The sequence below is a fragment of the Centropristis striata genome, chromosome 16 (genome assembly GCF_030273125.1).
Source record: "Centropristis striata isolate RG_2023a ecotype Rhode Island chromosome 16, C.striata_1.0, whole genome shotgun sequence".
Taxonomy (NCBI): domain Eukaryota; kingdom Metazoa; phylum Chordata; class Actinopteri; order Perciformes; family Serranidae; genus Centropristis; species Centropristis striata.
The window spans coordinates 18,428,715-18,452,416 of NC_081532.1; the positions used below are offsets into that span (position 1 = coordinate 18,428,715).

General features: G+C 40.3%; 1 protein-coding gene across 5 annotated transcripts in view; it reads left to right on the forward strand.

Moving 5' to 3' along the window:
* ralgapa1 (Ral GTPase activating protein catalytic subunit alpha 1) overlaps positions 1–23,702 on the forward strand; it is an 87,332-nt gene that overhangs the window by 57,240 nt on the left and 6,390 nt on the right. For 4 of the 5 annotated variants that reach the window (XM_059353938.1, XM_059353934.1, XM_059353935.1 and 1 more), the window contains one exon: positions 20,611–20,735. In XM_059353938.1, coding sequence (XP_059209921.1) covers positions 20,611–20,735 — 125 coding nt within the window. Of the gene's footprint in view, positions 1–20,610; positions 20,736–22,829; positions 22,862–23,702 lie in introns of all 5 variants that reach the window. The other variant, XM_059353937.1, reaches the window with a different exon arrangement.

Consider the following 23,702-nt stretch of genomic DNA (forward strand, 5'->3'; position numbering starts at 1 on the left):
ATGTAAAAACAGGATCAGAAGGTAGGTCATAGACACCTTCGTTTCTATCGCCATGCTAACATCTCACATCCCTTTAAAAGTTGGTTGATGACTTGAACTTGTCTGACTATACCTGCAACATTGTTTGGCCGCTGAAATCCTTGCACATCTATGTGTGAGCGAGAACGTCGGTTCTCACTCAGCTCAAGTGTTAAGAATAGCAAATCAATGTCCAGTGGTGTTTGGCTTTCAGAGTATAAGTGCTAGTGTGATAGAGCTGTATTTAGTCGGCTCTGAAGTGCCATATATCAAGTGTGCATGCATCTGTGTGTGCAGGAGAGAAAAGAGAAACAGACAGACAGGTGTGTGTACAGTCTGTCTGCTTGATCCGATGCGATGGTAGTTTGGTTGGAACAAACCCGGCGGTCAATACTTATCGATGACTCTCCTCTCTAACGCTGCTTCTAAATGAGGGGCTTTGCTCTCTGGTCTTACACACAGACATGCACGCTCAACGCACACAAACGCAGACATGCGTCCACACTCATACACACGCACACGCACACTTCATTCTTACAAACACGGACAGACGATTACACTCACGGGGGCACAAGCTCCACAGAGGCACGGTGATGCATGTACATCCACATGCAGGCATTCAGATTCATGCAGTGTGGGTTAAGAAGTGCACACACACACACACACACACACACACACACACCATTGTGAGGTGACAGTGTCCCCTGTTGAGGCGAGCTGAGGTGCTGACTGATCATTGGAATTTCTTCTAAGCAGCACTTAAAGCAATTTGATTCCCTAATGATACTTTCTTCCTGTCTGCCTGCTTGTCTGCCTGTCCTTTTCCTCTTTCTCTTCATTTCTGCCCCTCATATACAAATACATGTCCATGTGCATCCTATTGTGTTTATACGGTATAAACAAAGCTTATAAAAACAAGGGGGAAAGGGAGAGCAAAAATATAAAAAAGATAGTAAATAAACGAAAACTTTCATTCCATTTCAGCTAAAAAGCAGCCCTTTAAAACCCTACTAGCAGCTAGTCTAGCAGTACAGGCTCCAGATTATCTATGACAGGCTCTGTTAGCTTGGCTACCTGCTAGCCAGTGTGACAGCTGCTTACAAAGATTGATAGCTGCCAGTGACCTACCAGCACCATAACAGTCTGAGGAGCCTGTTTTATGCATAGCATCCGGAGGGGCATGGCCTTTAAAGGTCTCATACTGTAGAATGTGATATTTTTCCATGCTGTTGTGGTTATAAGGCGGGTCTAGGTGCTATACAGATAATGTGGAAGTGCAGCCCCTATTTCGAAAAGGTTGTGATATGTGTAAAACTAAATGAAAGCAAATCGTGATCATTTATTTGACATATGTCCAATTAAAAACGGAGCAAAAACTATATATTTAATGTACAAACTGATAAATGTTTTAGCATCAGGGTTTGAGAAACGTGAATGGACTGAATTCAGAAACTGTGCCTTTAAACAAGCTTTTATAAGGTTGTGATATCACAGCCCTTACAGTCATTCCCCGGCTGCAGTGATGGTGCAGACATGCCAGGAGCACAGACGCAGAAGACCCAGCAACAGAGGGTAAATACTGATATATTCAATCAGACAGTATGAGGAAAAACATGTTTCGTGACCTTAAAGAATGTTAACATGTTCTAGTAAAAGCCCAAAATACAAGTAAAAAATTGAAAAGTGAAATTGAATAAAAAATTTGGCTAACCTCTCTGCTGAGGGAGCTTTTTACTTTCAGACAATCGCACCCATTTAAGGAAAGGATCTGCTGATTCAAAGATAGAAATGTCTAGTCCATTAATTTAATATGATCACTTTTTTTCAAACTGTATCCAGCCCAATCTGAACAGTCCAGTGTAATAGTCCTTCTTTCTTATCATTGACGCCGTCCTTTGTATTTCCTTTGTATCTCATCTTAATTCTCATCTTGGTGTCCTGCCTACTTTCTCTGTATTCACTTTGTCCTTCTTTACTTTGTCCCTCAACCCTTTGTCCCATCTCTCCTTCACTGTTTGTGCATTCACATGCTCCACTGATGGTCCCATTCCCCAGGTTTCAAAGTCGTTTTTTCTGACTTTGGTTTGTTCTTGAGCATTGATGCGTTACATTTTATTGCTCAGAGCATTTATACAACGTGTTAAAGCTGTTTCCAGTATAACAAAAGCCCCTTTCATAGTGCGGTCCCACAAATGTTCTGTCATATTGCTGGTGCCAGTTCTAATAGGCTACAGTTAGCTCTGTAGCAGTACAGTGTGTATGTGCTGCAGCAGCATGTGTTCACTTAGCAACCTCTGTTTGTTTACAACAAGCCCCGGACACTCTGTGCACAGTTAGCGATGCCGATTTGTTTACGATCAGCGGCGGACACCACGTGTGTAGTTAGCTTGCTGGTTTGTTTACAATAAGCGGACACTGTACACAGTTAGCGACAGCGGCCACAGTTGTTGTGCTGCTGAACAGTGATTCGATGACTGTCAGACCAAGTGGGAGGTGTGTGTTACTGGGGATTTCCACCGGACGCGTTACTGCAGCAGCACGTCTCCACAGCGTTTTTGCTGCGTCTTGTCAATTCACACCGGACGCGTTACTGCAGCAGCACGTCAGTTTAGCGAGCCGGCCGTATACACGCGAGATAACGAGATCACGCGATAATCCTGACCATACGGGAGACCGCAAGATCCCGTGATAAACTTTAAACTCTATTTATACAGTCTATGGATAAACTGTGTGTATAAAGTAAACAACAACAACAAAAACCAACTTACTTTGCTTCTCTGAGGTGAAAGATATGTTGATCTGACCATCTATCCTTATAAAAACAATATGTTATGTCATAAATGATTGTATGATGTTCCACTTCAACAATCAGTCTCTTGTCTTCCGTGTCGCCGATCCTCTGAGACCCTTTGATTGATTGATTGCCGATCTGGTGCCCCGGTCATAACATAACGTTGATGTGAAGTAGTTTTAGGCTGCATGAACTGCATATTGTGTTTTATTTTGAAAGGGGCGGAAGTGTTTTACGCTGAATCTGAGTCGGACTTCCTTTCTGGTGCGATCTGCTCTGTTGAGATTCACGCGATTTGGCAGCGTCTCGCGGAGAAATAGAAGTCCTACCTAATGCTCGCGTAGAGACGCTGACGCGACGCTGCAGTAACGTTACGCTACGCGCCCGGTGGAAATGCTCTCATTGATTAGAGTGTTACCTATTTGCAACGTCATACGCGACGCTGACGTTACGCTGCAGTAACGCGCCCGGTGGAAATCAGGCTTTAGACGTCACTTGCGAAGAGAAATATTTCGCCTTGCTGGTATGGCCCATTCATAGTGGTCCCGCTTCCAACAGTCCCACCAATTTTCCGCCTCTGTGACTATCTCTGGAGGCGGAAAATTGGTGGGATCCCTTGATACCAGCATTCCGCTTCGGGCACGTTCATAGTGCAGGCGAGACGTTACAAGGTCATAAATGTCCCAGCATGAAACGGCACTATGAAAGGGGCTAAAGAGAATAGGAAACAGTACAGGCAAGCCATGAAATATTAGTTTTAAAGATAACTAGTCATAATAACGTCTTTGGTCCACCATGTTTCTGCACAATATGACGTCAACTCTACAAGTCCTGTACAAAAATCTTCCCAAACTTTAAGGGGTCAATGTTCACATAAAAGGGCATCACATAATTCCAACATCACATGAATGAATATCCCTCTTTACTCTCCACTAGCCTCTTGTCCTTCATCTCCATGTTGTCTTTCTCCCCCTCTTGTCCAACTTTCTCCCCTCTAATTTTCTCTCCTCCCTTTCTTCTTCCTTTCCTCCCTTTCTTCTTCCTTTCCCTCCTCTTTTCAGAGAGATAATATAAGTGATGGAGGTGATGTTAGACAAGGAGGTGGGTGCGGTGCAGGGCGAGCTGGGGGGGGAGGTTGAAGAAGCCATTTTGCTCTGCCATGTCCACCCAGCGAGGCAGAGACGGAGAGATTGTTAGACTCAGTGTGGTACTGAAGCTCACAGCTTACACCCCTAGACCTCATTGTGTTTGTGTGTCAGTGTGCGTGTGCATGTGTCTTGCACATGCATCAGTGTGTGTGTGTGTGTGTGTGTGTGTGTGTGTGTGTGTGTGTGTGTGTGTGTGTGAGTGAGACCACGCACACACGCCTGGTGACACAAGTGTCGCGCATGCTTGTTTCAAGGTGTTTGTGTGTGTCTGCGAGTGTCCTGGTGTGTATTGATTGGTAGTAGCAGCAGGTCGATGTCTCTGACAGGCTGAATTACAGTAATCAGTCATTATTGACTCCCCATCTCTCTGCTACACACACCTCTTCTCCTCTCCTCTTCTGTCTCTCCACCTCTCCCTCCCCCCTCTGCCCTCTGCTTCTGTCTCTCCTTGTTTCTTTCCTTTTCTCTCTCTCTCTCTCTAGTTCTTCATCTCTGTCTTAACATCCCTCTACATCTTATTGTCCTCTGATTTCTTCTACTGCTGTCTTGTATCACTCTGTCCCCCTTATCATCATTTCTCTATCTCCCTATCTAATTCTGGCCCTGTGTGTTCTCTCCTGTCTCTCTAACTTCCTTATCCCTGTGCAGCTCTGTCTGTGTATTGTCTGTTTTTCCTCTTTTTCATATTTCTTGAGTTTTGTTATTGCCTCATCTCTACTGCTCATTCGCATTGTCCTAAACTACGGGAAACTCTGGCATCATTATGTAATAACAATCCCTTTCTTGTTTGTAACTCATAAGAGTCAATGAATGTTTGAGACGACACGACAAGATAATATGATTTCAGTAAGATGTGAGAGTTTGTCCAGTTATATTTTTACACTTACTGTCATAAAAGAAACACACATTTAAACACAAGTAGAGCCCGACCAATATGGGATTTTTGAAGCCAATGCCGATATTGATTTTAGAGGGGGAAAATGTATCGATAACAGATATGGTGGCTGATATTGTAATTTTTTTTTTGTATTAAATAGACCTTTTTTATGTTGATTGTGCACATTTTATGCATTATTATACATTATACTAACAGTGTATGTCATTTTCAGTTCTATAAATGATAGATAGGAATAAAATCAATAGCTAAATAAACATTACTGTTTAGTGTCAGTCACTTGTTAAGTATTTAAAAAATAATAATAGAATAAAAAAACTAAGAGAAAACTCAATTTCTATGTCACGCCAAGCAACATTTTCTGTATTATATATTATGTAAAAGTTTGCATCACAGCACATATCAGACAGCATTTATACAGATACTGATGTGCCTTTAATAGGCCAATATCAGCCCATGATATCTGTCAACCGATATATCTGTCGGGCTCTAGACACAAGTACGGGAAATCCCGACAGTAAGCTGTAGTGCATCACAAACTGACTCTGTCAAGTTTGAGATCTGGTGCAATAACTACTCAATAAGATATGTTAGGGGCGTCCCGGTGGCACAGGTTCGAATCCGACTCGGAGCCCTTTCCCATATGTCTTCCACTCTGTCTGCCCCTTTCACTCTGTCTCTCACTGTCAGTAAAGCCTTAAAATGGCCAACAAATAACTTTAAAAAATAAATAAATCACATTTTCTATAAAATAAATACTGAATGAAATCAGTTATTTCTCACCTGTCACGCGGAGCAGCATGGCCCCCTAATGAAATGATATAAGAAACACTGTAAAGTTTAGCTTTCTTAGTTTTGTTGTAAAATAAAACATTGTCAGAGATGGGTGGACATACTGCTGATGATGGCTTGATGCCCTTGAGTGCCCCTCAAGTCCTGCATCAAGCTGTGTGTCTGATTCTGAGTGCTGCACTGTAGCATCAAGTATCCTCACAGAGTGGCTGACACAGAAGCAAATGGGGGAAGAGAGATGGAAAGAAGGCTGGCAGGGCTAAGTGTGTCAGTGGTTAACTGGCATTTTTCTCTTCTTTCTTTTTTTCTGTCTGTCTTCCTCTCCCACCCCCCACCCCCCTTCTCTCTCTCTCTCTCCTGGCCCTCAGGGCGGTCCATCTGCCTTCTCTCTCTCTCTGATCTTTCATTCACCATGACTAGAGCCATCCAGCAGCACACACACACACACACACACACACACACACAGTGCCAGGCTGCTGGGGCAGCTGTGTGTAAGCACAGCTCTATCTCACATATCAGCTCATTGCAGCAAGAAAAACAGTCCAAGACTCCCCAACACACACACACACACACGCTGCCCCTCTCCATATAGGCCTTTCTATATCCATAATGACATGCGATACACAGCAGGTGTTTACATTTCTTCACCCTATGATGACTATGATGTATAGACAGCAGTGAATCTTTGGTCAGTGCAGAGGAAGTTGTAGCCCACCACAGTGGAATCAATCCCTCTGAACTCATAGATTAGAGCAGATGAAGTGAGGAGCAGACTGCTGAGTGATATATTGGTGTCATCCCTCCTTAAGCAACAGCAGTTTTTAACCTGTCTCTGTGTCCAGATCAGATCAGGAAATTCCAATTTTGTAGCTTAAAAGAAAAGCAATTGAAGGGCTCTTAAAGGCTGAAACAATCAGCCCTGATTTAACCAGTAAGATATCTATAAATAAATAATAATTCAAATAAAAGCTTTTAGCTGTAAGATCTTTAATATGCTATATCACATTTTTCAGTAAATGAGTCAGATATTCAACTTTTTTTGATGGTGAAAAATCCTTTAAAAAGTTCCAAACCGACAATTAATTGTTCTATGAACTTCATTCTAAAGCCTGATATATTTTCTTGCTCTGTGCCATGATGCTCCATTGTTGTCCAGAGACTGCTAAAGACATTATTATAATATAATTGTTAAGTTAGTTTTTACTTTATTTTAGTTATGACTTGTTAGTTTAAATTTAGTCTGAGTTAGTTAGTTTTCAGAAAGTTTAAGTTTATTATTAACATATAGTTTTGTTTTTTTCCAGTAGTTTTACTTTTGTTTGCTATTTTGTCCCATGTGTATGTAGCTACATGGACAAAAATACATGTGTAGGAATTCAGACCTTAATGATATACAATAGAGAAATAAAACAACAAGCACCTATTAAAAAAAAACAGTATACCACCTTGTTAATATATATATCATTTTTTGAACAATTAATATTATTTTATATATAACATATTATTTTATATTTGTATATACATTTAGTTTTTAATTCTCTTTTTCTTTTTCCCCTGAATATTTGTTGAAGGTGGAAGGATGGTAAATTACATATAATGTTAAAAAATAAGCATGTTTTTTCCTAAATTGGACCAAAGTAATGAAATGAAATTGGTTATAAATGCTGTAGTTTATTTATTTATTATTTATGTGAACACAGATCTACTTAAAACTACTATTAAGTAATAATATTTACTAAGTCAAAGTTGAATCAGAGTTTTGTGACCATGAGTTCTCTGGGCAGAGTCCAAAGTGGACGGCTCGGTCGCTTTGGCCAAGAATCACCTCGCTGCATCTCCTACAGCTGCCCTACCATCTGATAACACTGTGTGTGTTTGTGTGTGTGTGAGAGAGAGAGTTTGATAGGTGTTTGTGTGTAGTGTACGAGTGTGTGTGAAAGAGCAAGCTGTGGCCGTCCTCCATCTGCTCCTGGGTGATTGTGGTTCTGGGGAACAATGTTGGAGAGACACTAAGCCGCTTCACACGCACGCATACACACATACACACACACACAAACAAGTTCCAGCAAGTGTGTGTGTGTGTGTGTTTGTGTGCATGAATTTTCCAATGTATATCTTTGCATTTACATGTGTGTATTTCATGGTGTTTATGTTGCATGTGTATATATTTCACTCTCAGGATTAGCGCTTGTGTGTGTGTGTGTGTGTGTGTGTGTGTGTGTGTGTGTGTGTGTGTGTGTGTGTGTGTGTGTGTGTGTGTGTGTGTGTGTGTGTGTGTGTGTGTGTGTGTGTGTGTGTGGGACATCCCCTCTAGTAGTTGATTGGCAGAGATAGCTGCACTGGGGCTGGGGTCAGCATATGGCTCAGTGTGATAGCGATGCTGTGTTTGTGTGTGTGTTTTCTGTGCGTGTGTGTGTGTCACTGCCTTTCCCTCACTTTCACACTCTGTTCCCAGTGAAATGATGGCAGCTCTGGGCATGTAGCGCTATTATCCCCCATATCCACACACACACACACACACACACACACACGCACACACACACACACACATAGACTGGGAGCAGCCAAACGCCCAGCGGCCTGCCTGGCTTCTCTTTGCCAGCTCCCACAATAGAGCCTATTGTCCCACTAAGGCTACAATCTGGTGTGTGTGACAAGGAGTGTGTGTTCCTCACCATGGTGGAAAGGTGAGGGCAAAACCTTACAAATTGAAGACATTTTGTTATTGCTGATGCTGAAACGGGGTCATGTTATCCTTAACCTCCCCTGAGCGCCACTGCACCCCTCAGCCATGAAGGGAGCATTAAAGTGACCTGTCTGCAGGTTGCATCCTGCTGCATTTGATGGAATTATGCAGCTAATTAATCAGAAACATATTAAATAGCATTAATTAACATATTAAACTGCTCACTTATGTGTATTCAAATCTCAGGGAAAGTTCTTGAAAAAAATATAATTAAAAAAATAGATTAGATATATATTAAAACAAGAATTCACACTGCATCTTTTTGACGTGAGAAATAAAACTTTTGCATATTAATAAATATTGATGGATATAAATACATTAAGTCATCTGTTTTTTATTGAAAGCACAGCGTTCAATAAAGTGCAGCTATTCCGCTAAATTGACAGCAAACCAACAGCCCACTTTGAGTGCTATTTGATGCTTAAATATACAATTAGGGTGAGGTTAAGGGTGTGTGTATTTGCGAGGGTAAGGAAATGATTGTGTGCAGAGGGGGGGAGGTGATTGTGGTTAATTGTTTCCCGTCGGGCAGATAGAGGAAATGAAAAGAAAAGGGTGAGGAGGAGGGGTCACGGCTAATCTCTTCCACTACTCCTTGGGGAAATGTGTGTTTTTGTGTGTGTGAGACGCTTTCAGGATCACAGTGATGCTTCACAGGCACATATTAGCACCGTGGTGTTTGATGCTTTGTAACAGCTGCATCGTTTTTATAATACACCAGTTAGTCTATTATGTGGATTTAAGTTTGAATTATCAGTTGCTCACTCGGTTATTTTTCCAGTAGATCAACATGATAGTTTCCAAAAAATAATGGCAACATTTTGTTTTTGCTTTAACTCTGCTTAAGGGCTGAAAGACTTATGATGTCTTGAAAATGTAAGTGAAATTTAAGTCACGATACGATATTATTGCAATTTCAGGCATTTTGCGATATGGTGAGTATTGCGATACAGTATATATCGCGATTTAACTGTTTAACTGCATTTTGTGTCCACAAAATTAAATTCAATCAAGAATTGTTTTGTCAAATAAGAGAAAGTTCTGAATTGGGAGGCAGCCATGTACGTAAAGAGGAGACTTGTGGGAACCCAGAGAGACTGTTTTCATTGAGATGTCTTTTCATGACGTCAGATGTCACATGACCTCATTGAAAATCACTGTAAAGCATCAAAAAATAGCCTAACTTTGCAGTGTTATTTCGACGATATCCTGACATACTTGGTGCCTATAGATTCCTTAGATCTTCTAGTTTCATATAATACCAGTATGTCCAGTATATTCCTAAAAGTGAGTCGCTACAGCCTCCAGAATGGCGGAAAAAAACTGCGGGCTGTCGGAACGCTAAATATCGATACTTGGCGGTCATGATGATATAATATTGCCACGCAAAATATGCTGTATTGATTTTTTCCCCCACCTCTAACACGTACTGCCGCTGCTCTGTTACACGGCACTACTGTCTCCTCACACGTTCTGCAATGCTGGATTGCAATGTGAATGGATACAACATTATGCTGTTGCAGAATCATTATGAATGTCCTAAGGCGAAATGACAGCAGAGCTTGTTACGGCACTTTTGCGGACACAGTTTGCAAAATGCTATAAGATACAGATGGCTGTAATCTGCCAGAAAACCAAGTAGAAAAAGTAGAAGTTGTGAACCTGAAACAAAACAAGTGGCCCTCCAACCGATGGATGATAGAAAAGTTGAGAGAAAGTTTGACTTGGTCTTTCATGTCTGAAAATATTGGACATGTTTTATGCTGTGAGGAGACTAATACAAAGTAATACATCTTGGAGGATGCCGACAGTGGAAACGACTGATTATCATATGATTTAAATGTTTGCTTCATCAGACTTTTTTTAAATCACAGTTATAGTTCACATTCTGTTTCAATGGCAATTTATCTTGGGGAAACAAGTTAAATTGGCTTTACTGAATCACTTAAGGAGTCAGACTAACTGAAATAAGGACAAAAGCTATTGCAGGAGTGTGTCTCACTAGTAGAAAAGCACTGATTGTTACATGTCTGACTGGTACAGTCTCTGGACTAGAATTATCAGAAACAGGCAAGTTGCTTGTTTGTGAGGACTGTTACTTTATGTATTACTCGGTTCTATCATTTTGGAGGACAGGGGGGTCTAATTTCTGAAATATATGATTCATGTAGTGTGTGTGTGTGTGTGTGTGTGTGTGTGTGTGGTGTGTGTGTACACACCTTGTCACCGAGAGCTGTGCAGACACATGAGTTGTAGGCATCAGTGGCTTGATCACGTCTTGTTGGAGCAGACTCCCCTCTGACCGGTAAACAAGCTAATCTGTAGTGTGTATGTGTGTGTGTGAATGCATTTTGTGGCGGGGTGTGTGAATGTAAGCATTTTTATGTGACAAGGTGTTTAAGATTCAGGGTGGGATGTCACTCATGACCGAGACAAACTGTGTCATAAGCTCAAACAGCCGTCTGCAATTTGGCCTTAAAAAGACAGAGAGGAGGAAGGTTTTCACATGCTGTCAATAGATAATTGATGAATGATCAATCACTTTTGATAATTAGACAAAAACACATGTAAACCCACAGTTAAGAAGTGCCATGTGTGACAGTATATTCTAGTAGGTGTGTTCAGTGTTGACACCTTTTCTCCACATTATTGGACACAAGTAATACTTAACCCTCTGAACCTCCAAACCAAAAGGAATGTTGTCTTGAAAATATCGCCAAAAACACAGTTTATTAAAGTTGAATGAATCGTGTGATGGAAATTATAGACATTTTATGGCATTAAATAACAATTAAAACTAAACGTATCTGAAAAAAAAACAGAACTTATAAAAAACAAAATGCATCTTTGGAGGAAATTTGATTAATACTTTGGTACTTTTGAGTTTAGTTTGGCCTATGCCCCATTGCTGTCTATATATATATATATATATATATATATATATATATCATTTTGTCTGTAAAACGTGCGAAAACTGTGACATTTTTGACACTATTATTTAAGAAATAAAAGTAAAAGCAGCAATTATTTGGCAATTATATGACAGTGTTTCAAGTGAATTCAGTTTAATTAAATGTTACTAACTTCTACTATAAAGTTAATTGTTACTATAAACAGTTTTTCGGGGCATTGCCTTTTTTTTACTCACTTCACTAGTCATTATGAGTGTTAAAGCCATACTTTGCAACCTTGACCTCAAAAATATGGAGGATTCCATGAAAAAATTAGTTTCAGAGACATCGTTTCATGTATTTTGCTTACAACAAAAATTACGAAATAATACGTAAACACTGCAACAGCATTTTTATTTTAAAGAAGTATGTATAAGAAGAATTTTGTAATCCACATGATTTATTTTGTAAGAAGCATGGGCCTCTCCTTTTAAGCTTTCAATGAGAAAGGGGAACTCCTCTTCCGTGCCTTCTTGAATGTCAACAACAATACAGTTACACTTTCCTGTGTGTAAGGTGTAACCGTATTGTGGTCTGTGTGGAAACCGGAGTGGACCGGTAGAAACGGGTAAAATTGGGAGTATTTTGACGCAGGGAGAAAACCGGGAGAGGGCAATGAAATCAGGAATCTCGTGGGAAAATCTAGAGGATTGGCAAGTATGGTAAAAGCACATAAATTTAGGTAGAAAGATGGGAAGAAAATTGTCCCAAACTTTAATTTACCTTCTTTACAAGACACCAGGGATGTTCAGTTTAGTTCAAGTTTAGTGTCACCGCTCACATCCATAGAAAGGATGCACGTGAGTGTATATGTTCGGATGTATGCATGTGCGGAAGATGTTATATTGTCTAACTGTTGTTAGAGCCTGCAGATAAGAACGGGATCCATCTCCTTAATCAGAGAATTATTATCATGGCCTCTGAGACGTTCACCGACACCCATACTGTGTGCGCGCATGTGTGTGTTTGTGCGCTTTGCTGTGTGTGTCAGTTAAATAAAGCTTGTAATTGCGCTGGCAGCTTTAGGGCTCCCCAGTGGGGACAAGGAGGGAGGGCGAGGGTCTATGTGCCCGTGTGTGTGTTTCTGTTTTACCCTTTGACGCACACACACGTCAAAGGGTGAAATAGTGGGGTGACAAGGGGCCAATTAATGTATCACGTCTGTTTTTCTCCGTTTCTGCATTGGGTTAAAGAGCAGATGAATAGGGCTGAATATGATTGTGTGCGTGTGTGTTTTCCCCTAACAATAAGTAGTGCATTAGACCGACCTATCTCTGTCCTCATCTTTGGCGTACGTGGACACACACACACTCTTAATGAAATCACAAAGCCTCCATATCATTGCTATCGCAGAAAGATATAAACCCATTAGCTTTTTCCTTTGGGCATGGACACACACACACACACTCACAAACACTCACATGCAGACACGCACAGGTTTATCATTACACGCTGTAAAGCTTTTCCAATTGTATTATCCCTCTGATGTCCTTCTCTCTGTTGTCTGTTCCAATGCCTGGGGTGGAGAGGACAGATAGGGTGTGTGTTTGCGTGGTGTGTGTGAGATGCAGAGTGAGATACAGAGTGTGTGTGTGTGTGTGTGTGTGTGTGTGTGTGTGTGTGTGTGTGTGTATTCTTTAGGAGAGGTATCTTCTCATTGACAAGCTGCAGAAAACACTTCAATATAGTACTTGCTTTTGAAAATGGATGTACAAACTTCATCATAGATGGAATCTATATGGATGGATCAATCGTTGATTGATCGAAAATGATTCATAGAAACATCAAGGGAAAATGTGTACAACAGGGAGTGAACACTGTACAGAGAAAGCTGGACCCATCATGGCGCCTCTAACTCTCTTATCTCTTGGTATTTTTCAATATAAAGCAGACCAGCTGGCCTTGTAACTGGAGGCCATTCAGAGTTTTCTGCTGTAGATTTAAATTCATCAGTCATCTTCAGGTTCCCTGTGGTTTTTACCTATATTGCTAAGGCTTCTATTGATGTGATGTTTTGATCAATGGGTAAAGAATAGGTCCTGCTACTAATATAATCCCTCCTGCTTCTGTAGATATACTTTTAATGCACTAAATGTATTTAAATTCCATTGATGGAGGAAGTATTCAGATCACTTACCTAAGTAAAAGTAATAATACCACACTGCAAAATTATTACATTACATTACAAGTAAAGTCCTGAATCCAAACTTCCTTAAGTAAAAGTACAAAAGTGTCAGCATCAAAATGTACCTAAAGTATTGAAAGTAAAATTACTTGTTATACAGAATGGCCCCCATTTGTTAAAGTAATAATACTGAGATTATTCCTTTAAGCAGTTGTCTGTTAAGTCACTGTCACCGAATGAGTTAACCCAATAATGACTGACTGGGGATTTCCACCGGGCGCGTTACAGCAGCGTCACGTCAGCTTAGCGAGCCGGTCGTATACGCGCGAGACCACGCGATAATCCTGACCATACGGGAGACCGCGAGATCCCGTGATAAACCCTAAACTCTATTTATACAGTCTATGGATAAACTGTGTGTATAAAGTAAACAACGACAACCAACAGCTTACTTTGCTTCTCTGACGTGAAAGATCTGTTGATCTGACCATCTATCCTTATAAAAACAATATGTTATGTCATAAATGATTGTATGATGTTCCACTTCAACAATCAGTCTCTTGTCGTCTGTGTCGCCGACCCTCTGAGACCCTTTGATTGATTGATTGCTGATCTGGTGCCCCGGTCATAACGTAATGTTGATGTGAAGTAGTTTTAGGCTGAATGAACTGCGTATTGTGTTTTATTTTGAAAGGGGGCGGAAGTGTTTTACGCTGATTCTGAGTCGGACTTCCTGTCTGGTGCCATCTGCTCTGTTGAGATTCACGCGATTTGGCAGCGTCTCGCGGAGAAATAGAAGTCCTACCTAATGCTCGCGTAGAGACGCTGACGTGACGCTGCTGTAACGTTAGCGGCGCGCCCGGTGGAAATGCTCTCATTGATTAGAGTGTTACCTATTTGCAACGGCGAACGCGGCGCTGATGTGACGCTGCTGTAACGCGCCCGGTGGAAATCAGGCTTGAGACTATGGGCCAGTGATGAAAGCCTTGCATTTGCGATATTATGAACTGGTTGTCTGTGATGACATTTCCAGGAAAAATGAGAAAGTGGTGAACATGTAATGACGCGTTTTCCATCATCAGTGATTGGTCAGCCAGAAAGGGTAGGTGGAGCAAACGCAACAGACGCACTCTCTTACTTATTGCACGTGAAGTGGCGTACTGTTTTTTTCCTGTCTCTGCAAGCGTTGCAAGTAATTGGTTACTTTGGCAAAACAAACAATGAAAAGATTGGTAACTATGGATCAGTTTTAACCCTCATTGGTAGTCAACCTGGATGAGCAAACAAGCGTCATGCAGCCTTGTGAACAGGAAGGAATCCGCACACCCACTACTTGATAATTGCATTTAAAAATATCTGAATATGTGACATGCCCAAAGCACTTTTACCATAGTTTACTAGACGATGAGTGAGAGCCTGGAAATGTCCATATTTTCTATTAAAATGTCCATTTCCTTTGCAACGATTCAGTCATGTAGTGGCCCATTTACTGAAATGTTTCTTTTGAAATCATATTTCAGTCAGTTGATGGAGATCTATTTAAAGACTCCAGCTGAGCTATAGACTCGTCATGGTGCCCCAATGGATGTTCCATTATGCTAGACTGACACGGGAAAACTCCATACCACATTTTATAAATGTAACTTTCATTTTCAAATATTTTGTTAAATTTGGCCCATACTGAAACAATAGCATCATGCAGTTGCTGCAGATTTGTCAGCTGCACATCAATAACGTGAATCTCCTGTTCCACCACATCTGCACAGTTGATACAAGGCAGAATGGATCCATACTTCCATGTCCAAAATCTGACCCTATCGTCCCACCAGGCCATATTTTCTTATCTTCTATTGTCCAATTTTGGAGAATTATGCCAATGGTAGCCTCAGTTTCCTGTCTTTGGTTGACAGTGTTATCTTCTGCTTATCTGCTTCATGGTTCGACATGTTGTGTCTAAATTGTAGACTGTATAAAAGAAGTGGACTACTGTTTTGAAGGAGAGTTTGGAGGATAATTTTTTGTGCCTAAACTAATGAGTTTTGGCCCCTAAACCTAACCAAACTGTGACTATGTCAAGCAGTAGGCTTGTTCCGTAGTACTGTGAATCCGCAGATATACTTACTTATTTTGAATACTCAATTTTGGCATTTTGGCTGTGGGAATCTTGGTTTTTTTTGTACCAGAAGTGACCATATTTGGACAAGAGAGTAGAGCTGTAGAGTAGTAACAGATCTGAGAGAGTGAGTGCCTGGGTGATAGCTATGATAGCAGCTTGTCAATCACAGCCTTAAAACATACCCTGCTATCTAACTCTAAATAGGACCATCATTTTTCAAATCAACATCATGCTTTACTGAAGAAGACTTGAAACTAGTGATTCAGACCATAAACCCATTAGGAAAATGTTCACTGACTTACTAAAACATGCAAGAAGTAGGGTGGCTTTCTCATAGACTTCTATACGATCAGACCTTTTAGTTGGCCATTAGAAAGAATGCAGGTTTAAGACAGTTCAGCAACTTCTGGGCCTGAAAAGTGAAGCCAATGCCAGAGTTGGAGTTGCTGCCGTGTGATTGGCTCATTAGAATTTTGTGTTAATGAACAGTTGAACTTGATAAAGTTGTGGATGAGGTCATATACAGTATATTCACACCATGTTCTATGTACAGACACACAATCCTCCATACACACAGCGGGAAACACGCACACACATCCCAGCGGTGGGTCCAGCTCCTAATGCGCTAACAAGCTCCCTTTCTCCTCCCCTCGCCTCCTCTCCTCCTCCAGTCTCCGTCAGTCTCAAGTGATCGCAGGAGTCGAACACCGCCACAATGAACTGCGCTGCGGGAGAGAGAGAGGGAGAGAAAAGGGCTGAAATAGAGAGAGAAAGGGAGAGAGAGTAAGAGCTGCAGAAGGCACGAACACATCACTCTCTCCTCTCTTTTCAGCCACACACAAGAAAATGAGTTTCTGACTCGATACAAAAGAGCCTTTTTATCAGCCCCCCTTCTCTTCTCCATCTTTCTCCTGTCTGCCTTTTACTCTGCTCTGCGTTCTCTCTTTTCTCCCTCGCAAGCCGTTGTCCCTTGTCCTCCCCTTATAATTTTCCCTCTTTCTTAGCTTTTCTCTCTCTCCGAAAGAGAGATATTTTTCTGCTAATGACTTAATAAGAGGAGCCATCTGAAATTCAATTACAGTAGATTTCATAGCGATGACTGCCATTTGGATGGAGAGATGGATGAAGGCAGAGATGTGTGAATGCAATGCAAGTCGATTTTCTTTGACCTCTCATTGGTTCCTACCTTTTGATAGTGATAATAATGATTGTATGCAGAGATGCACAACCAGATGCTTCACAAAGCAGGATGAAAATTGGGAAACAAAGTTAAGCAAACTACAGGAACACAGTAAAATAATAATGATAAGAAAAACGTGATTTTATTGAAATTGTTTCCAAGGTCAAGAATGAAATTTCTATTCCTAAAATGGATATAATAGTAAGTAGAAAAGTAAAAACAAACAACACAACATTAAAAGGGAATAGGTGTTTGTTTATCTCTGGAATTAAAGACCTTGCCAGTGTCAATGTTTTTGCCAGCAGCCATAAATGTTTGCTTTGAAAATAAAGAAGAATACATTTGTAGATGGCACGAGCAGTGATCCTTCCTAAATCACAAAGTTAATCAACAGAGAAAGTGAGCAAAAAGTTCTTAACCTAATATTTGCGAAGAGAAATGCACAAAAGTAAAATGGGTAAGCACCAAGAAGGAGACAAATGGAGAGTTCATGCATCTTTTTACAAGAAAGACTGAATATACACTCATCAGGAACTTTATTCTTTATTAGGTACACTTTCAACTGCTAGTTAAAGCAAACATCTAATCTGAGGATATGGTGAGGACAAGCTGCTGAAGTTCAAAGAGAGCATCAGAATGAGGAAGAAAGGTGATTTAAGTGACTTTGAACGTGGCATGGCTGTTGGTCTGAGTATTTCACAAACAGCTGATCTAACAATCATCTCTAGGGTTTACAGAGAATGGTCCGAAAAAGAGAAAATATCCACTGAGCCAAAATGTCTTGTTGATGCCAGAGGTCAGAGGAGAACGGCCAGACTGGTTCGAGATGATAGAAAGGCAACAGATAACCTTCTCGTTAAAACTAGTGTATGCAGAAAACATCTCAGAACACACAAAACGTCCAACCTTGAAGCAGATGGGCTACAGCAGCAGAAGAACATACCGCCACATATTTCATCATTGAAAATAAATTAAAGTAGTGTCCTTGGCATGGACAGTGAACAGCATGCATAGCACGAGGATCCTGAAACGGAAGGAGCTAAATGGAACCAAGCCATCATTGATCTTGCCCTTTACAGCTGTGCTTACCTGTGAAAATGTCTTCTGTAAAAAAGGAGTATTAGTATTAGAGTTTGGTGACATTGTGTAAGTCCCAGCAGAGGGAAAACACCTTTAATTATACAAATATGAAGGCGAAATGACTGCTCTTGTTAATGTTTTGCATCTAGAGTGCTTCCATCTCTGTCCTGATGTTGCCCCCTTGTCAGTGGGGAGCTGGTGTTTGTGACACATGCAGAAAGCCACGCTGAGAGGCTGAAAGATAGAGAGAGGCAGACCGGAGGAAGAGTGAAGAAAAGTAAAGTGACGTTCCTGTCGTTTATCTCAGCAGTGGAACCATGCCTGTGTATTTATTTCTCCCTCTTCTTTTTGTTCTCTTACACTTCTTTCTTTCCTTCCTTTAAACCATTTCCCCTTCTTAGAAATTACAAAACAGTAACCTTTTATAAGGCCGGTTATTTCTAAAAAAAACAACACATTTTTATTTCCTGAGCTGCTGCTTCAGACGACCACACATTATTCAAACACAATATATAACGATAATTATGTGTTGTTTGCAGGAATATATAACAGTTTAGGCTCTTAATTGCATTACAGCCGCACATCTGTACTCCTCACACACACACGTATTCATTCACCACAAAGGGGAAGTGCGATGCAGGGGAGCAGGAAGCAGGAAAAGGCAAACGGCAAGATCACATAGAGACCGGAGTGTGAGAGACACTGGCTTGACGCTCTGTGTGTGACGGCTGCTCTTCTCTCAGCTCTCTCCGGGAGACACACACACACTCTCCCACACACACATCACGTTGTTACTTAAATATCCTCCTTCCCCTGTCTCACCCGCTGTCCTCCCCTTTCACCTCCACTGTGACTTGCTGTAGGATTCTCACCCTTCTTCTTCCTCTTCACCCCTTGCTACTTCCTCACTCTTCCTCCCTCTGCATCTCGCTTTCTTTGCACCTCCAGCCTCTATCCCTCCCTCTCTCCCACCTCTCTGATTACTTCTCCCTCTTTATTTCTTTGCCTTTGTCAGCATGAGTTAAGCGAGCAGTTTTGAAACAAGAAGTGGTATTATTAGATTTTGAAGTTCCTGTGAAATCAAGTATTCATTAAAATGTTTGAGAAACTGCCAAAGTTTATTTAAGTTTCTCCTCTGCTTTGCCAACGTTTTCCACTCGTTCCCTCCATCTCTAGCCTCCTCCTCCTCTTTTTTTAATTCTGCCAGCGCAGTCTGTCCCTCCACTTTAAAGGAGCCATATTGTTGTTATTATCATTGTCTCTAACTGGATCAGTTACCATTAGACCTGAATCTTTCTCCTTCTGAGGCCCATAGACCAGCTCACTAACCCAATAGAAAACCCGTGGGAGCTATTACAGATGGCTGACCCATTCACAACACACGCACACACACACACACACACACACACACACACACACACACACACACACACACACACACACACACACACACACACACACACACACAAGGTACAAACACACAGATTTCATTCTGAAGATTCATCGGCCTAATCCCATCACACACTCAAACAGGGACACATGCACTTACACACATTGCGCCTGTTCACAACCACTCTTATCAAATACACACACACACACACACACACTCTGCTCTCATTGAAGATCCTCTGTTATTGGAGCTCACTGAGCAAATGGTAATACTATTTGGAGATGATGGGACTCTGTGTGCGTGTGTGTGTGTGTGTGTGTGTCCAAGAGACTATAAAGGCTGCATATGGCTGTCATTATGGCTGGATGTATGACTAGGACTAAGGAAGAGAGGGTAAATGTCATTCTATCAATGAGGTTATCTCTAATAGATGGACAGTTGAAGTCCTGGTTTCCATTTACTCCACTCTCTGCTGTATCCCTGCACCTCGCTTTTTGAATTCATTGCTGAAGGCTGTAATAGCAGGTGATAAAAGGGCTTTGGGTTTTTTTTCTTTTTTTCTGACCACAGCATTGTCAGTAAACTCACATTGTAAACTATTGAAAATAAGAGATGTGGACTTAACTGGCTGTCTTGCAAACAGTGTTTTTAGCTATAAAAAAAATCAGCTTACTCATTATTTTTAATTTTTAGTAATTTTCTTTAATTAACTCTTATCTTTTTCTGTTTTCTTGTTTTGTTTCTCGTCCTTTCTTCAGTTTTATTTCTACTTTATTTTACTGCTCTATCCTAGTAAATTGTTCTATTTATTTTGTTTTATAGTTTTTATTTTATTTATAGACTAAGTAAACCTGCAACACTTACTGGGGGTCCTCCATTTTTTTTTAGATGCACAACACAAGAGACAGACCGCTTAAAGTAATTAAAGATTGAATATAAACTTTCGTTTTTATATATGCAGAATAATGATGGTTTTCTTAAAGGATCACTTCAGTGACTAGTCTCCATAAAGTTTGGGGTCTTTGAGATGCAGATTAAAAAACTATGGCCAAAATCTGTGCAGCAGAGGCCCAGATATCATAACTTTTCGTACTTAGTATGGGTCACGCTCCCAGAACACTGGATCCTACATTTCCCATAATGCATCTGTGTAGTCTTTCTTCAAACCCTCACAATCTGATAAACACAAGGGTTTTAAACTCCACAAACTGAGATAACCTTGATGACATCATCATAGTTATTTTGTCCCCTGCAGAGCCTTTGAAGATTTTAGGTCTATATTCTGCCAAATTCTGTCCTCATCTTTTTGCTCCTGTCATGTTCTGTCGGTATCTGGTTCTCTTTTCGTTTGTTTGACCTTGACCTTTGGTGACCTCAGCTATGAGGAACGAGCACGATACCTAGAAACCATCGTACAGCACCACCAGGAGCCCACCACGTTCGAGGATTACGCAGCACGAGTCTACAGTCCTGCACCCTGCACACACCTGCCCTCAGACACAGGTAAGACACAACCTCCTGCTCTGTGAAACATCCAGTAACCAGGACAGATGTTATTCCACAACAACAGCTGTCAATCAAAACCTATCTGTGGCAGCTCTGACAGAACTAATGTAACATTAAAACTGATTTTTAACCAGTCAGAGGCCAAATCTAGACACGAGTTTCTTGCTTTTTCTCTTACCAAAAATCTACCTATTTCAGTGGTGGAAAAAGTATTCAGATCCCTTACTTTAAGTAAAAGTATTGATACCACACTAAAATTTCTCCATGAAAAGTAAAAGTCCTGCATTCAAAACTTACTTGAGTAAAAGTACAAAAATATCAGCATCAAAATGTACTTAAAGTATCAAATGTTGAAGTAATATGTTGTTTGGATTAGTATTGGTGCATTTATGTAAGCAGTGTTTTAATTTTCCCCAGGTAGGACTCATTTTTAACTACCAAATATACTGTTATGAGGTTTAATTTAAAAAGAGAATGTAGAATCACTTTCCGTTTATATTGTTTTTGTCTGAAATCTCGACCTGCAAAGTAACTAAAGCTGTCAGCTACATGTAGTAGAGTAAGAAGAACAATGTTCAAAATTTAGTCGAATAAAAGTATAAAGTTACATAAAATGGAAGAACTCAAATGAAGTAAAGTAGAGTGCACCATTATATACACAGCCCGGCCACTTCATTAGGTACACCAATCTAAACTACTTCAAACTACAACCTCCCTAATGAAGATATAGTTAAATTAATAACGCTCCGACAGTGCCAATCAAAACTGAATATTAGTATTATTGTTAAAGGCTGAATTTATAAATAGAGATGTTGTATTGGATTACATTAGATGATAAAATGTAACCTAAAGAAGTGGATAGTCAGTGTATTTGCTTACATCGATGAATTCTCCAATGACTTCTCTAAATACATTTTTCCTGGTTCAGTGAACTTTACCGTTTTTGCTTCCTTAATACTGGATTGTAAACTACCAACCGTCCAGGATCTCCCTCTTTGCGACACACACACACACACACACACACTGGCAGCTCACAGTCTGATTCACAGTCTTGTATCTGATGAGTTCTGTTTCGTGTCCAAAGCTGTGCTCAGCCTTCTTCTGTTTCCAGAGCGTCTCTGAGGAATTAGCTGACATCTGATCAGCTGTAGAGCTGCCAGACGTGCACATGGGAGTTATATTCTAATGTACGACACTCAGATGTATCCTGTTCAGTTTATTAGACAGATACTGATCAGTTTCTTCTCTAATCTGTCTGCTTAAGTGTGATTTAAAATAGGGTACTGTCCGTTGACTCACACATAATCTAATTATTTAACGGGCCAGTTTTTCACAATAACTTAATTCTGCAGCGATGCCACACATTGTCTTGTAGTGATACAGTGACATGATGGTTTGCTTTGTTTATTAGTGGTCAAACAGAGGCGGGACTGTGAGTGTTTGTCTCAATATGTGTATAATTGATCACTGTTGTTTTTCTTGGCCAGCTGCTCTTCATCTCACCGGCTATTGAATCCAAAAAATATTAATAATTGTACCATAATAATCAACCTGCTTTGAGGCTGAATAACATTTAACACAACCTGGGATAACGCTAATATTTTCCTCCCAAATGTTAATTTAGAATATTGTCAGATATAGTATGTTGCTCTTTATTGGGTTGTCAGTGTGTTGTTCAGCCCCAAGCGTCATTTCAGAACACAGGATCAAAATGTCAGTCATATAATGAAATATTAGGGCTTTTCAAATGCTGATGCTGATGAATGCTAGTTCTATTTTGTCCAAAGTTGAGAATTCAGAATGTGGTTTTGACAAAATCTGAACAACATAATAATCCTGTGTTCTGAAATCAAACATCTCCCTCTCCTCATATTAACTTGCAGGTTCCCCTCCCTTAACAACACAATGATCAAACATTCTTCTCTCTTTCTGTTTTTTTTTTTTATTTCACCGATTTTGTTTATTTATTATTTTCTATATTATTTTATTTATTTTTCTATATATTTTTTTTTATTTTCCTTTTTTTCATGTTATTTTTTATCTATTTTTCTTCTCTTTTTTTTCTTTTCTTTTGTTCCCCCCCTCCTTTAGATCGTATTGTCTCACTTGCCTATAGCTAAAAGGTAAGCCTGGTCACATGATTGACTCGCCCCGTTCTGATTGGCTCTTCCTACTGACATTCCAGCCTAACCTTTCTCTCCTCTGATTCCTCCGCCACACAGTGTTTTCTCAGTTGTTCTGTCTGTTTTCTCCTCTGTGTTTTACCACAGTTTAAGCAGGTCTGCATGTGTTTATATAGTTGCATACTATTTAAAAGGAAGTGTCATTTTCAGTACATCTGTGGGTGTCGTTTGGTATGTTAGTCCCATCCTTCTCCCACTTAGTTGACATTGTAGGTTCGTTTTTAAACTATTCTTACGTACATTTTAAGATCAAGTCTGTTGAACAAATGATTCATGTGTGAGACTGTCGTTTACAGTCCAGATAGAATCTACAAAAATATTCAGGGTTCGTACGGGTGCAATCTGACTATATCCATCTATAGACTATAGATAACCACATGTTCAATGTAAAACATAATGAGTAGCCTATCTGAAATGAAGACCGTTCCTCCTGAAAGTGTAATACCATCGCTGTTGGTATGGTTAGGTGAAATCTCCCCCTTTTAGTATGTAGGTACCCATCTAAAACATGCAATTTACAGCAGGTGTAAAATACTGGAAAAGCTTGAAAATTGACCTTGAAAATCCCTGAAAAATGCTTGAATTTGACCACTGCTAAAGTGTACAAACCCTGGATAGTTTTTGTAGGTTTTTTAGTCACAGAGTAGACGACATTTCAGGTAATCTCTATCAACAGATTTTTTTTAAATGATCAGCTATGAAAATCATCGTAAGACAGTGGCTGATGCGCTCTGAGATTACATTTCAGCCAATGCATTATGCATCTTTTGCACTCTGCACA